The 16,181-nt window shown below is 47.5% G+C and overlaps 3 protein-coding genes across 3 annotated transcripts; 1 reads left to right on the plus strand and 2 right to left on the minus strand.

Annotated features, from left to right (window-relative positions):
- Window positions 1-636: 636 nt before the first annotated feature.
- Window positions 637-8,821, minus strand: znf653 (zinc finger protein 653; the record flags this gene model as incomplete). Its single annotated transcript, XM_079746360.1, is given in 13 exon segments — window positions 637-2,381; window positions 3,200-3,299; window positions 3,733-3,847; window positions 5,105-5,219; window positions 5,316-5,400; window positions 5,633-5,813; window positions 6,354-6,883; window positions 7,234-7,554; window positions 7,794-7,834; window positions 8,357-8,672; window positions 8,675-8,722; window positions 8,725-8,746; window positions 8,750-8,821. Coding segments are annotated over 13 exon segments (2,124 nt in total). The 3' UTR covers window positions 637-2,203.
- Window positions 8,822-9,096: 275 nt separating this feature from the next.
- swsap1 (SWIM-type zinc finger 7 associated protein 1) lies at window positions 9,097-10,319 on the plus strand. Its single transcript, XM_079746373.1, has 2 exons — window positions 9,097-9,406; window positions 9,671-10,319. Exons 1-2 carry the CDS (start codon window positions 9,143-9,145, stop codon window positions 10,220-10,222), a joined length of 816 nt encoding a protein of 271 aa, XP_079602499.1. The 5' UTR covers window positions 9,097-9,142; the 3' UTR covers window positions 10,223-10,319.
- A 155-nt stretch (window positions 10,320-10,474) lies between these two features.
- On the minus strand, window positions 10,475-15,919 carry epor (erythropoietin receptor). The gene is made up of 8 exons (XM_079746365.1): window positions 15,725-15,919; window positions 15,324-15,459; window positions 14,915-15,081; window positions 14,500-14,651; window positions 13,925-14,081; window positions 13,534-13,621; window positions 13,161-13,248; window positions 10,475-13,006 (listed from the first exon to the last, which is right to left on the minus strand). The coding sequence occupies exons 1-8, from the start codon at window positions 15,828-15,830 to the stop codon at window positions 12,290-12,292; spliced, it is 1,611 nt and encodes a 536-aa protein (XP_079602491.1). The 5' UTR covers window positions 15,831-15,919; the 3' UTR covers window positions 10,475-12,289.
- Between the last annotated feature and the right edge of the window lie 262 nt (window positions 15,920-16,181).

The raw sequence follows: 16,181 nt of genomic DNA on the forward strand, positions 1-16,181 counted from the left end.
CTGAAATCACAGGCTTCCTGGTGACCTCATGCTTTGTCAGACGGACGGACGTGTTGCCTTCCCGATCTTTAAGCTGACACAACAGGAGTTAGTCAACGGTTAACCTATGACCAAAATAATGGATGGAAGAAACTCATTATCTAAGGTTTTCCCCTAGAAAAACCTTAAAGAGCAATTTAACTCAAAACCACATTTTCTTTTGTTTTAAAGATGGCTATGTGTCTTATATTATCGTGAACACAGTAATATATGCCGTTTTGTCACTGTTACTGAAATAAATCCCCAATTTGGCGTTTTTTCTCTTTTAATCCTATGCCCTTCTCCCCAGAACACTACGACGTGACCGTTCCACTCAAAAAAAGCTGCAAAAGCAGGTGTCTACCTTCTCCCAGGTAGTCTGACGTCACGACATGCGGTGTGGTTTGTGTGGACGTGTGGAGCTCTGTCTTCCCTGCGGTGGAATGCGGTGTCCCCAAGAAAGTTGAACTTTTCGAACACTTATATATTCAAATGTTTGTTCACTTGGTATATCAGGAAATATAACAAAGTGATCACAAGGAGAAGATGACTTAAATAAAGTGCATTTATTGCATAAAAATAAATATGAACTTCAACATTTCACATCATGAACACGGTTGAGTTGTCAATGTTCCTCTATAATCACATTACTTAATATTTTTGACATTCAAATTATTCAATATTTTTTTTCCAAATGTAGCCTTTTATTGACCCTTTATGTATTCGCGCAACGCCTTCATTTTTGTTGTGATCCTATTGTGTCAAGATAACGCAGCCTTATTGGTTTTGCTTGAAATGTTGGCCTGATGGCAGGCCGACCGGGCCTGTAAAGGGGAAACACTGCACTAGATACACTTTAAAACACATAAACCATGGACCTGTCAGCAACATAGTCACAAATGTAACATGTCAAATACCTAAAAGCCAACCATTCCTTTCATTCTGTGGCAGAAACCTTTCCTATTTGGTCATTAAACTTGCTACTTTGTGACTGGATTCAGAGCCCTTTCATGACATTGCCGGTAGGGGGTAGGGGTTCTTCCCAACGCTGTGGATTAAAATAATCTACTGAATGACTGAATAGTAAAGGTGTTTGAAGTAGAGGGTCAGGGGTTGGGTTAACCCTTCCCTCTCAAGCCAATCCAAAAGAGCCCAATTGTAAACAAGGATTTGAAACACACTCTCACTAGCCTGTTTATCTTAAACAAGTTTCATAAATACTGTGCAATATTAACTTGTGTCTTATTCCCATAAATTAGTTATCAATTACATGAGCAAACAGGGGAAGGACAAAGTGCATCGCTTTAGAAATAAAACAAAAGAAAGAAACAGAGGATAAATCAACGGGTAGAACGGAGGAGGAAGAGCGGTTGGAGGAGTCGGGAGAGACGGGAGCGCCATGTCACGGTAACCGTGAACCAGATCTGACCATACAACATCCTCTGATAAACACACACCGCCCAAAAGACGCATGAATACAAAGAAGAGTACAAAACAACGTATCAAAAGGAGACTTCTTTGTGTCAGTTGAGCAGGAGTTAGACACTCGTCGATCTGCTAACCGCGTTGCCCAGGCCCTGATCACAGACTAACCCCCCACATGTCTGGGACTGGGACCTGACGCACGCGGGACTGGAACCAGACACCTCCATGTTTCAAGTGAACCGGTTTAACTGCCGAGCTACAACACAGAAGGCATTCTGGATAGCAGTCACAGCGAAGTCCAGTTGCCCGCCTTGGGAGGCCTGTCAGACCATAGATAGTCCTTTGTATGTCAGTGTTGGTCATTCACCTGTAAAACTAAATTGCCCAGCATTGTCCTTCACCACATGCTGTGGTTGGGTGGCATCATGGATGGCCCTCTGAAACATGTTCATCCGAGGACTCACACACTCTAAATCCCAACGTGGTGGTACCTCGGCTCTCTGAGCGGTGTTACTTTGAGGACTTTCCCCATCACCATCTCCCAGAGTTTCTGGTGCTCTGGTGTTCCCCCCCTCTGTTTTGTACCATGTTTCTACGAGCAATGTTTCTACGAGGACCAGGACACACGACTATACCCATCACCCAGTCCACCCTATGGTGCTTTGCCTGCATCATGGATGGTCTGGGAGAGATGTTGATCCGAGGACTACAAGACTACATTTCCCATCACCACCTTATGGCATTTAGGTGGCAGCACGGTTCAGGACACCTGCTGGTCGGGGTGGCTCTTCAGCCTGTGGAACTTGACGCTATGGAGCTTCTCGAAGCGCTTGCCGCAGTGTTGGCAGGTGAAGCGGTACTGCTCCTCCGTGCGGTGTTTCTTCATGTGCCAGTTGAGCGACGCTCGCTGCCGACACTGGTAACCACAGACCTCACACCTGAAGACAAGACAGGGGACGGCTCCTTTTAAATGTTGTCCTATTCCCATTGTTCCTGTCTAATGTGTGGAAGGTGTTTCAATTCGGGTACATCCAAAGAATATATTTTTCGTGGTTGAATTGTTTCATTGTCACTTATTTGATGACTTTGTAACACTACACTCTAAAGATTGGTCATTTTAAAGAGCATGTGAGCACTATTCCAGAAGGAATTAGAGTGTGATTAAAAAAATATTTATTTTATGAGAGAGTTTTAGGGAAGAGGGTGTGTTATCCCCATGGTTACGACAACTTTAATATACTTTTTTAAGTATCGTCGGTGTGTAACTGTTGAGAGCGTTATAAAAAGCAATGTTGTAAATTAAATCCGCCTGACACCGTAGTGTTATACTTTAGGTGTCCGGGAAGCCTACGCCTCACTCAGACATTAAATTAATCGCCCCACACACACAAATACACACACACTACACTAGACTCCATGTGTACAGGAAACCCAACCGTCAGACATGGGTTGGGCTAATCAGACGGATCACTTCCCCATCCACGCACACATGCCGTTATAAAATAAGTGTATGAAAACGAGAACTTTCACATAGTGTCTTGGGGAGAATAGCAAAAACATAGGATTATACCCCTTTTTTCCCTAAAGTGGCAACTTATTTCAGAAACAGTGATAAAACGGCAAAGCTAACTTTGTTGACGAACATTTAAGACAAATTTTGTTTAAAACAAAAAAAAGTTGGTTTTGTGTTCACTGTCTCTTTAAGAATGTGTTCCTCCACTGACTGTAGTTATCTGAAGGTGTGGGTGGGACTCACTGCAGCGGCGTCTCTCCGGTGTGCGTGCGCCGGTGGACCTCCAGGTGATTCTTGCGTTTGAACGACTTCCCGCACGTCTCACAGATGAAGTCCCGAACCCCTGCAGTGCCACATCGCAGCGCATGGTTAGGGAGACTCGTTTTAATAAAGGTTGTCCAACAACACTAAAGGCCTATTTTCCAGTACAAAGTCAAAGTCAAAGTCAGCTTTATTGTCAATATTGTACCAGAAATACAAACTAATCGAAAAGACGTATCTCACTATCCAAAGGTGAGAGATCAAGTGCACAGGCACAAGAGAAAAGACAAGAAACACTAAAGTAAACAATGAAGTGCACAACCGATAAAAGACATATACTAATCCTAAAAATAAACAATAAAATATACTAAAATATACAAGAGTCTACTATGAATCTGTAAGAAAGTAGCAGCAAAAGGTTTCTGTAGTTGTAAAAGTGAAAAACACAGTCAGTTATAGCAGCAAAATATATATATGATGGACTCTGGTAGGCCGGGTACAACAGGTGAACCCACCTGAGTGGATGATCATGTGACGGTGCAGGTGGTTGGACAGGTAGAACTTTTTCCCGCAGCCCGGGTGGGGGCAAACCTTGGTCCTGCCCTTCCGGTGCACCAGGTTCACATGGTTCTGCAGAGAAGAAGAACTCACTCTTTACTGTTCAGCATCAGAACCATCACTTTATACTGTTCAGCATTACAACTATCATTCTTCACTGTTCATCATTAGAACCACCACTTTATACTATTCAGCATTAGAACTATCATTCTTCACTATTCAGCATTAGAACTATCACTCTTCGCTATTCAGCATTAGAACTCTATCATTATTTACTACTCCCAATTATCATGTTTAAGTAAAGTGCTCGAGTTCTAATGCTGAATAGTATTCAGCCTTCAAACTCTTAACTATTTAGCTTTATAACTATCACTCACTTAACATTAGAGATCCATATTTTTTTAACTATTCATACATTTTGCATATTTTGGCACAAAATACGATTTACAAAGGCCTTAATGTGAACAGGCATTTATTTCCAAATCCATACTGTGAGAACTCTTTGGCTGCCTTAACATTACGGTAGTAGAAAAGTATTTAGTATCCTCATCTGCTCATCATCCCTAGACTTCAGAGCGTGAAGCCAGGTCCCTGGATTACACGCTATTTTTGCTTCCTTTGGAACAACCTCCAAAAACTGACTGAAGAAGCCATCCAGGCATTCTCCATCTTCAATCTCAATGATCCATTTGGCTGTTAGCCAATCAGGAAGCTTGGTAAACATTCTTTGGTTTTCACCGCAGTTGTTGGTAGATTTCGAGATTATGAATCCGAGACATAGCTGCTTGACACCCTGGAAGGAAGTCTGCAAACGCTCTGAGTTCAATGCTGTTTTTTGGTCATAACCTTGACCATGAGCTGAGCTTATCTCTGAAGGCTTTAGCTATCATTAAGAAGCATCGATATCTTATTCCAGGATGTCCCATGGTGAATGATTAGGCGGCCTCTATATCAAACAGGAAGCAACTCTCAATGGCCTTCTTTGCCGGTCCGCCAACATACTTGTCTCTAAGCGCTCTATCTGCCTGCGCTCTCATTTAATGCATTTCTTCTTGCAGCTTTTTCCACTTCTTGTAGTTCAAGGTCTGTCTGTTCTCAGCGTCAAGGATTTCAAGCTCTCGCCTCTCAAGTTTGCAAGACCTTCAAAAGGGACGCTTGCTGGCAAGGGTTTCTGGGAAGATAGCATACGTGTGGGGAGGGGGGGGGGGGGGCTTGCATGTGGATGGATGATCGTGGCGTGTGTAAAGGGGAAGGATAAAAGTTGAACTTCAGCTAACTCCACGCAAATGAGCTTTTATATAATGATGTAAATGTAGGGTTTGGGGTTACCTGGTAGCTGCTGATGGCGACGTACACCTGGCTGCAGCCGGCGTACGGGCAGTGGAACATCTTCAGCATACCGTCCGCCTCGATGACCGGGCCACGACGGCTTCTCCTGGACCTGCTGAGCGGGCCGCCGTTAGACAAGTCCATCCGAGCGTTGCTCTAAGGTGAGGCGTGTTTCGACGTATCTTTACGATGTACATTTGGGTGTTTATACCTGCAGAGGCCGCGGGACCGCTCCCGCTCACAGCTGGACTCCAGGTGTTGCTCGGTGGGTTCCAGGATGTGTTTATCACTCAGACCTGCAGGGGGGGACAAAAGCAACTCTGGTTAGGATTCATTATTCTTCCAGGTGTTCCATTCTGCTCAAGGGCACAGGGAAGACATGCTCCAACGAGATTGTTATAATTATTATAATTATTCGCCCTATCTATGGATCCAAATAAAATAAATGTCAGGAACATGAATGAATAACTCATTCATTATTAATCCTAACTTGTTGACAAACCCGCCGACGATGGTTCGATGACTGACCCGAAATGGACTCTTCGTCCTCCTCGGCCCCCCTCAGCTCCGCGTCGGAGGGACACACCTGGTCGAAGGCCACGCCCTGGATGACGGTGCAGGTGACCTCCTCCACGGCCCCGGGAGCCACACTGAGCTGGAGGCCCTCGGGGGCCAGCGACCCATAGCCTGGCCCTGTGATGATGATCAGCTGCCACAGAGAGATCAGGAGTGTTTCGGTGAGGAGGACATAGAAGTGCTGGGATTGGTAGGGATGCTAGGCCCGCCCACTCAGCCTGACTAGAAGGTTTGAGTTATAGACAGTTTCATGGGATCAGCTATTTGTTTTGATTGACTTGGGGCTTTTGTTTGATTTTAGATTTGTAGTTATTTTTTTCCGTTGTTACACATGCATGCCTCTTGAAAGGAGCAACTGTGACAGAGAAAATATATAATTGTTTTTAGAATGCTTTGTAGAGAAGGTGGGTGATATCACAGGACAATACAATAACTGAACTCCATGGTATTATAAAATAAATAATAAATAATAACTACACAACTATCTTACTAGGTTTGCTTCTATAAAGTGCTGCTATGAAACCAACAGGTGTCATGTCACCATCGAAAACATTTCATCTGATCGCACCTTTTTAGAAAATTGCATGTGATGTCGCTAAAGATCTGAATGACCGATCAACTTGACACCTGGTGGTGAAATAGGGCCCTTCAAACCAGCAGTATCATCGGTTACCTGGGGGCCTTCCAGTGATGACCTCTGACCCTGGATCTGGCAGCCGTCAATCATGGTCTGGAGCCCCTGAGAACCGAACAGCTCGGCGTGCTCAGACTCTGCCCCGAGCTCCACCCCCTGCCCAGACTCCGCCCCTTGCCCCGCCCCTTGGAGGGACAGAGCAGGCTCCGCCTCCGCCTTCACCAGCTTGTCCGTCAGGGCAGTTGCCACGACAACACACGTGTAACCGCCGGCCGTTATCTCCAGCTCCTCTGAAAACTTCACCTCCCTTCCCCCACCACCCCCACCCCCAGCGCCTTCATCTTTTCCTTCTCCTTCTCCCGAGTGATCCTCTCCTCTCCGGGCCTCCTCCGGCTCCCTGTCTTGCAGGCCCCGCCCCGCTACGTGGACCAGGGGCTCTGTGCTGACGGTCTGCACGGCGCTCCTCTGGCTCCCCTGGCCCTCCGCCCCGACGGGGTTCTCCGGAGCCGGCGGGGGGGACCGGGCGGAGGCCCCGTGGTCCCCGCAGACGTCTGGTTGTTCACCCGCGTCTAAGAAAACAACGGAGAAGTACGTCAGAACTCTTTTAGCGTCAACTCTGTGGTCGCCCAGAGAGAGGGTCCTGGTTTGGGTCTTTCTTTGTTAGCATGATTGCCTGCTTTACCCCTACCTCCAGTAGTTGGCGTTCACCTTAGCATGAAAGACTACTTTCAGGTAGCATTTTAGGCTACCTAGCATGTTTGGGTACTGAGCTTGTAAAGATGTTTGGGTACTGAGCTTGTAAAGATGCCGAACATGTTTGCTACTTGACATGCTTGAGATGTCAATGTGTTTAACCAGCAGACCAAATGCAAACATATACAACATCATCCTCGGAGCATTCAGCGATGTTTCTCCATACCTTCCTCCCGCTCGTGGGCCCGTTTGAGCCAGTCCCTTCTCTGCCTGGTCACCAGGCCATTAACCTGCGCTAGGCTTCTACTGGTTGGTCCCTCGCCGTTTCCCTCCACCTCTCCTTCAGGCTCTGACTCGCTGGTGTCCCCCGGTGGCGGCGGCAGGTACTGCACGAAGGAGTGTTCGGCCGGGCAGCGCCAGGCCGCGGCGGTGGCGAAGCCGGGCTGTGGCTCCAAGCCTCGAAGTCGGGGCTCGTAGGGGCAGCTGTTGCTGTGGTCTTGGTACCAGGACACCAGGCTCTTGAGGCTGGAGTCCTCTTCCATAATCCCTGGAGGAGTGAACAATACTTTGCCATTTCGTTGATCAGCCATCACAAGCCATTTAAAAACCGACCCGTTAATGACACCACAACTGGGAGTGTCCACCGGAATGAATGATGGATAGCTCAGCCTACCAGTTGGTACAAACAACTGGGTAGGCTGACCTTTCTACCCTTTATGTGGACTGACACCCTGACATACTTTTTGAATGCAGTTTTATCTTGTATTGTGGCGTGTGCTGCCCCACCTTTTTTGTGCTTCCCAGGAATTTCGGAGGCAATCTTCTCCCTGCAACACAGTATCCCACACAATAGGAGTGAAGGCACAGTGCCAGAGTTGGACCAGGCCAGGCATGGTGCAGTTCATGGCATCTTCAAACTGTTTAAGTCATTCAGCAGACGCTTCTCTCAAGAGTGAACCAATTTCATGAAGGTAGTGTTTTTGGCATCTTGCACCGCATTGGGATCCAACGCAGCCATTTGGCTTGGACTCAGACACCCTCAACACGATTCTGCCATGACTTAATCCATATTCTGATTCCAAGAAAAGTCAGTGTAGTGGTAATATATAGACTCGTTAAGGACTTGTACGATTGGTTAAAGTAAAATAAAAATGTCTGTAATGATACGACCATCTGGAGAACCTTTGATTCGGTGTTCACCATTATAGTTTATAAGAGCTCTGACCATAACCCAACACATTAGAGACAGCAACACGAAGCTACATTTCATTCAACAATGTGTCAACATACTCTCTGTGGTAGTAACGTACCACTACTACATTATAATAACACAAACTAACCCAACATACCCATGGCGGTTGTGCAGGTACTTCTCCCCGTAGGTCGAGTCCAGCAGCATCAGGTACTCCGCCAGGCCGGCGTCGCTCAGACTCGTCCGGCTGCGGAGGTCCGTCCAGCGCCGGTGGGACTCCCCCAGGTAAACCCGCCGCACGTCGTACTTCTTCCGCGACTCCAGGCGTCGCTGGGCCCGGTCGGTGTCGGTGAGCCGGGGTCGGCCCCTACAGCGCCTCAACACACCGTTTGTGCTGTCCAAGGGAGACTCTAGCCCTGCATAGAGATCCGCCATGTTAGCGACGACTACACGGCAGCTGTTGTGTTGTGATTATGTTGCAAAAAACGGAAGTGACATCTAACGGAACGGACATGACAAAATACTCTAATATTTCAGTCCGATTTGTTTATATATTTGATTGATTGCTTTTGTTAGATTTGCTACCCTGCATTGTACCGGCATTGTATGCAGAGTTGTTCATTTCAATAAAAAATATTTTGTGATAAAACTTTTGTGAACTTTAAAATGTGATCAATCTTACAGGGACATATCAAACGTATACAAATAGTCAATTCCAAATGAAAGCGTACCGTACCGAGATCATTGACACATTTCAATACAAACACAGATTCAGATAATCCCGATAAGCGGAACATTGTATTAATGTCACTACGTTTCCACCCGACCCATCATCTTGACGGACAGACACTTGGTTAATGTAAACAGAAGCCTGAAATGCCCACTCCCTGTCAGACCTCATCTAATTTGACTGGCAGATGTCTCCGATACGTCCCCTGACAGTATGGCCGACGTATTAACGCACGTATTTAGTACGTTTATTGCGAAAGGAGGCCAGGTGAACCATGTGAGCGGTACTTTATCTTCACCATGCAGCGCCCTGGTGGTCGGCGACAGCACCATGAGCCGCTCCGTGCTTCTCCTCGCAGCCCTGACCGCGGCCTCACGGAGGGGCATGAAGGTAGTTTTCTTCACCCGGACCCAGATCCAGACCCTGCCCCAATCCGTGACAAGCTGCCTCCCTAACCTCAGCCCCGATAGCTTGAAGGTAACTTGTTAGTTAACATAATTATCAATACGATGAACTCCAACATTTGCATGAGCTGGACAGTTGCATGGCATGTTGGAGGGAAAGTTTGCTCTTTTGCTGTTCTCCCCAAAATCATGGTAATCTACTAAATTGTATTGTTCATATTCAGAAGGAACTTCACTTGAATAGCACAACGTTTACTCATTAACTTTTTTGTCTTTATTACCTGCATTTTCATTATTATTATTCATGATAAGTTATTTCATTACGTATCCCTTTCAGATGATCAAGTTCTGCTATCCGCGGACGCTGGAGGAGCTTCTCCTGCAGGTGGCCAGCCTCCACGAGCCCGAAAACACCTCGCCCACCGCCCCCTCCCTCATCATCGTCGACCGCCTCCAGAACTTCCTCTGCGGTCCGGGAGGAGGAGGGGGCTTCCACCAGGGGGAGCAGTCGTGCGCTGCTCACCTCGCGGCCCTGCTGCTCGACACTGCCGCGTTCCTCACGCAGGTCCTGGAGCGCCGGGCCCCTTGGCTGGCTCCCTGCCGCCTCCTCGCCTCCTTTCAGCCGGAGTGCGAGGTGGGGCCAGCTGACCCCGGCTCCTCCCCCGCGGTGCTGGCGGTCCTGGATCGATACTTCACGGCGCGGTGCACTCTAGACCGGGACGAGAGCTACGCGGCCGTGGCGGCTGGGCTGGAGGACGTGTGGCGACTGGACCTATCAGGGGCTGGGCCCATGGACCCATCAGACCCATCAGACCGAGCAGACTGCACAACACAGGAGTGGCAGCTGGTCGTCTTCACTAACAGATCAATGGAGTTTAGATCAGTGTAGAAAGTGTGTCTGTGTGTGTGTGAGTACATTATCGATCCTCTTAATGTTATAGTATGGATAATGTGTTCTTCCTATGGTTTATTATATATTTCTACTTATTTTTGCTAATATGACGTGACTTATTGTCACAGCAGTCAGTGTTATGTTCTTGTTTCTTGGTTCACCTTAGACCTTGTGATCACTTGTTCTGATCTGACCTTGTTTTTCTGTTCTGGCTTAATCTATAGTTCAGTACGACAACAACAATGGCTGTATGTAGCATCATCTTTAAAAAGGTTTTAAAAGAAAAACATAAATGAAAACTTCAGATTTTCAGTTGTACAGATCACTTAAAAAAAAGTTTTAGGCAGGTGTATTATTTGTATTTTAGTTTTTTTGTTTTTTATATAAAACTATGTTTTGTGTAGAATGAATGTACATTTTCATTTTAAATTTCAACCATGGTAATGAAGTAACCTTTTCCACAGGGTTGTCCAAGTTTATACAGCCTGACTGAAACAACATGTTAAGAGCACTGCAGCAAAGTATATTCACTTTTAGTAGTCCATCTTCGGGTTGTCTGCTGGTGTCTTTTCCGGAGTCCGTATGAATGCGCCTTCAAATCTTTCCTTGACCTCATGATGTTTTCCATCAAGGGAAAGTGGTTAGGAAAGGAGATGGGGTGTGATGTTTTGGACTTTTCGACCGTAACCAAACTAACATGGACACATCTAACAGAAGAAAATAAGTCGATTATTTACAGTGTGACTGCCACACTGGGCAACAATCACAGACATTGATATTCAGCGTTACATTAAAAGGGTCCCTTTACTTATGTCTGAGGGTTATTAGCCACTACTAGCCATTATAAAATCTGTCCACTTGTGACATAAGTGGCAGTGATTATTTAGCATCAGACCTGGTGTTAAAAATATATTGTGAACCCATCCTCACCTCAAAGAATATTCATAAACCATCATAAACCAAACAAAAATGACAATATATACAAATAAAGATTTGGAAGTAGACATTGCCATGCAATTAAGAACTATATGGTGCTAGCATGAATACTTTTGTTTTAGTCCAAAAGTGCTTAACTGAAAATTATTCCTATTGGTATTGTGATATTTCATATATATAGACTTGAGGGAACCATATAATTCAATATATTTAATCCTCATAGTTATCCAACTATAAAGTTACAAAATAACAATTCTATAAATCAAAATCCATCATAGTTTAACAGTACATGTTGTTACTGTATTACTACTTTAAATCAAGTAAAACATTTTTTTTACAAATCAACTAGACCTGCCCGGACAATCATATAACACATACACACAATAAGAAATGCCAGGTATTAAACATCCCACAGCTTCTTTTCATCATTCATTCATCGTAGGGCTTGGCGTAGAATCACCAGCTGCTAGTAAGCTGCTAGTCCTAGTGCTTCGCGTAGAATTAGCCGTTAAGCTGGTAGCCGTAGGGATTGCTCTGGGATCACCAGCCAGTAAGCCAGTACTCTCAGGGCTGGGTGTTGGATAACCGGCCGGTAAACTGGTAATTGTAGGGTTTGCCGTGGAATCACCAGCCGGTAAGCTGGAAGTAGTATAGCTGGGAGTGGGATCACCAGCCGGTAAGCCAGTAGTCGTAGGTCTGAGCGTGGGATCACCAGCCGGTAAGCCAGGAGTAGTAGGGCTTGCTGTGGGATCATCAGCTGGTAAGCTGGAAGTCATATAGCTGGGAGTGGGATCAACAGCCGGTAAGTCAGTGGTCGTAGGGCTGAGCTTGGGATCACCAGCCGGTAAGCTGGAAGTTGTATAGCTAGGAGTGGGATCACCAGCCGGTAAGCCAGTAGTAGTATTGCTGGGCGTGGGATCACCAGCCCGTAAAATGGAAGTCGTATGGCTAGGAGTGTGATCACCAGCCGGTAAGCCAGTAGTCTCAGGGCTGAGCATCGGATCACCAGCCGGTAAGCTGGAAGTTGTATGGCTGGGAGTGGGATCACCAGCCGGTAAGCCAGTAGTCGTTGAGCTTGCTGTTGGATCAGCAGCCGCTAAGCTGGCAGTCATAGGGCTGGCCATTGGATCACCAGCCGTTGTGTACCTGCGACTGCCTGGTCAGCACTGGTCTCGGCTCGGACCAGATCTCGTTCTTATACTCGTTGTAGACCTGTGTCTTTCCAACGACGTTGACGCAACCAGAGCTCATGGCACTGTAGTCCATGGAGACCCCGGAGTCCGCCACCGCCATGTACGTGTACCCGGGGCCCTTGGGGGGCCAGGTGTGGTTGGGGTACTCCAAGCTGGAGCCAGAGGAGAGGCAGCCGGATCCGGAGCTCCGCTGCATGGAGCCAAGATCGGAGTGGGACTCCGACGAGGCAAACAGCACCTCCAGTGGGGAGCTCTCCTCCATGATGTCGTCCAGGTGCTCCTCCACCTCCGTGCTGGCTTGCTGCTGGGCGTCCAGGGTGACGTAGGCGTCCTGAGACTCCAGCAGGGAGGACTGGGACGAGGGCACGGTGAGCCGGTTGAACGCCCGCAGCTGCTCCATCAGCCAGTGGTCGTGGGGCGGCTCACGCCACACCCCCATGCCTCCCGAAGCCTCCTCCTCCTTCCTGGAGGGTTTCTCCTCCCCCTGTCGCTCTACAGGCCCGGCTCTGGAGGCCTTTAGGGGAAGAGGCGGCGTGGGCAGTTGGGAGCACAGGCTGAGCTCAGAGAGGACCTCCAGTGGAGAAGGACACTCCTCAGAGGAGAAAAAGGCTGGCCTCAGCCACAGACTGCCGTTGGTGTGGCCTAGCCACTCCTGCAGGTAGACAAGAACACGTTAGCCCAGCCACTGCTACAGATGTTCACAAATGTTAGTCTAGCCACACCGGTGCAGGTCAGGGACCGGTAACACAAAGCTAGGTTCCTGCGGTGTGTTCTGGGTTAATAGTTTGTATTATCATGAGTCCTACCCTGAAGTCTCCTCCGTATACGGTGAAGAGGCCCTGAAACTTGCTCTCAGGATTTGGGATGGCCGGCCAAATCTTCTTTTTAATGAACCTGGAAAATAAATATGTATTACAAACATGAAATCATGCATTTAAAGGGGGCTCCTAATTCACCACCAGGTGTCATGGTAGATTAGATCAGTGCAAACAAATGTGGGAGGGTCCACCGATATGTAAGCGGGGTAGATCAGCCTACCCGCCTACCCAGTGCACTGTACCAACTGGTAGGCCGAGGTCTGCTATGACTTGACTGTGTTGGGTCTTGTGATGGTAGGGTGAGGATTCGGAGGGGGGAACGTTCCATTTGGGGGTACAGAAGGGGTCAGTGGTGACGGACCTGCGGTGAGACATGATGAGGGTGACGGAGAGCAGAAAGACGATCACAGAGATGATGGCCACCAGGAAGATGATGAGGATGTCAAAGCCTGCAGGGAACACCGCCATCCAGAGACATTCGTCAATCAACCATAGCCATAAATCTAACAATCAATGAAACCATGGCCACATACCAACAAGGAATGAATGAATGAATCAATCAATAATTCAATGTGGTGATGCATACTTCAATGTACAATCATAATCAAACTTGAGCTAGCTTCAATATGTAAAAGAGTGAGCGTGTTTGCACACGAGTGTGTGTGTGTGTTTGTGTGTCTGTTCATGAGTGAGTGGGTGAACAAGTGTGTGTGTGTGTGTGTGTCAGTGTGTGTGTGTGACAGAAGAGCCACCTGCAGGGGGTGTCTCCATGGAGACAGGCTGGGTCCAGGCGCTCCAGTAGCCGTTGTAGCTGATTCCATCTAGTTTGCCGCGCGCGCGGACCATGTAGATTGTCCCCGGCTTTAGGCCCCTCAGCACGACCTCTGGCCTCGCTTGCACCTCCTCCACCTGGCAGGGTCAGACCTGAACTGAGCTTGTGTTTGCAGCCAATAGAACGCAGGGCAGAGGCCCCCAACCTTTATGGCCTGTGAGCCCATCTTTTGACCATTTTTGTAACTCCAACTTCAACACAATAACTACCTATAACTCATAAGAGGAATATGTCCATTTATATTTGGTGTGGTTATCTGGTTTATTTTATTATATAGTGTATTGTGATTCATTGTGTATGTACAACATTCTTTGTGTGGTTATATCGGTGTCTTGTAATCCTGTGTGGGACGGGCCACTTGTGTGGCATGACACGAAAATGAACATCATCATCATCATCGTAAGACCGAACATGCATTTCATGCTTAATAATCCTGACCCACAGTTGGGCCCCACTTGTCAGGTGTTTTTGGGGGGCGTGTCCACTGGAGCTCACCTGCGGCAGGCCGCCGTTGGCCGGGGCGTAGCTGACCTCGTACATCATGCTGTCGTACATGTACTTGACCGCCGGAGGAACCCAGGACACCCGCAGCTGTCCCGGCTGCTCCGTCTGGGACACACTCAGGTTCCGCGGGGGGTCTAGAAGGACTACAGACAGACAGGCAGACATTATGTGACACCCTGGTATTTTAAGACCAAGAGAAATCTCAGTTCCTGTAAGACCAGGTGGACCATGGAATCCACAGCAACAGAGGGTGACTGTTCGACTCTGCTCAAGAGTCACAAAGGCAACCGACCAGGCGGCATACGCTGACTCACATTACAGAAATATTTCCCCCCGGAACCCTTTGGTCTGGGAGTTGAGCCGCCCTAGCCACTACACCCCCGTATCAGGGCCCCTGGTCACTTACAGGCGAGCTCCACAAGCAGGCTTCGGTTGTGGATCATCACTCCGTCTCGCCCCACCTTGATGTCCATCTGGATGAACATCTGGGTGCGGTTTAGATGGCAGATGAACAACCTCTTCCCGTCTGCCATGCGGTGCGTCCTGAGCGGACACCGGCTGCTGTTCTCATTCCTGACGACCAGAGAACCAGAGAGCAGCGTTGGAGCTCAACTCAACCTTTGTATGTAAATCAGCAGACATTCACGTGCATGTGTGATGGACTCGGAGCTCCGTTGAGCCACCAAATGCGCTAATCTAACTCCTTTAATCAACAGTGTTTGGATATTGTTTTGGATATTGATATCGCCAGCCCCCCAGTCTGGTACTGGCCTGGGTCTGGTCTTATCTTAGCAGGCATAGCCATAGGGACTCACTGGTAGGCGTAGGTGAAAAAATACTGGCCCACATGTCCGGCCTTCGCCTCGTCTTCCTCCCAAAAACAGGTAAAGTCCTTCCGTCCCTCCGCGAAACACTTGGGGTTCGCTGGCTCCTCCCTCAGCAGCAGAGACACTGGCAAATAAAACAACACATTTAGACTATGATTGTGTAGTCTGTCATAAGTACAACGTAGCAACTAGATACTGGCTTGTTTAAGGCTTACTTTTAACAAAGTCCATGTTTTAAACTTTTAAAGAAAACTTCTTTAAAACAATGCAATAATATCAAAGTTTCAATGTTTCCCAAGTTGTAGGTCTGGATAAATTAACTCTTTTGTTCGTATTTGTGAGTGTTTTTCTGTCCCAGGGTTAGGAAAGAAAATAATTGATTAGCTCACGTTTGTACTGGAAGTCCTGTGGGTTCCTCAGGGCGGACGACTGGGACAATTGGACCAACAAAATCACGCAGAAGCCAAACGATCGTTTCAGGTTATCACTTTTCATTGCGCACTTCTCTCTGAACACGATTAACACTCGAAGCTTTCTTATTGTACGTCTTCATAACTGAAAGTCGATGCGCTTCTCGGCGGCTCTCTTCTGTGTCTGATGGAGGCTTGTTATTGAGATACTAGGGACAGCGCGGAACGTCTGCAACCCTAAAGATAAGGCTGAGCGTTGGGCTGTTTACGTTCTCAACGAAAAGGAAGAGGTGGCGGAACTTACACACGTTTACGCTCTCTCTCTCTCTCTCTCATTGGTGGGCGTGAAAAAACAGTTCATTGATGTTTACAACTCTACTGCTGGTGGGCCGTACTAAACATACTTCACAGACATTAACCTCTTCGATTAAAATGG

Source organism: Pollachius pollachius (assembly GCF_949987615.1).
Source record: "Pollachius pollachius genome assembly, chromosome: 11".
NCBI lineage: Eukaryota > Metazoa > Chordata > Actinopteri > Gadiformes > Gadidae > Pollachius > Pollachius pollachius.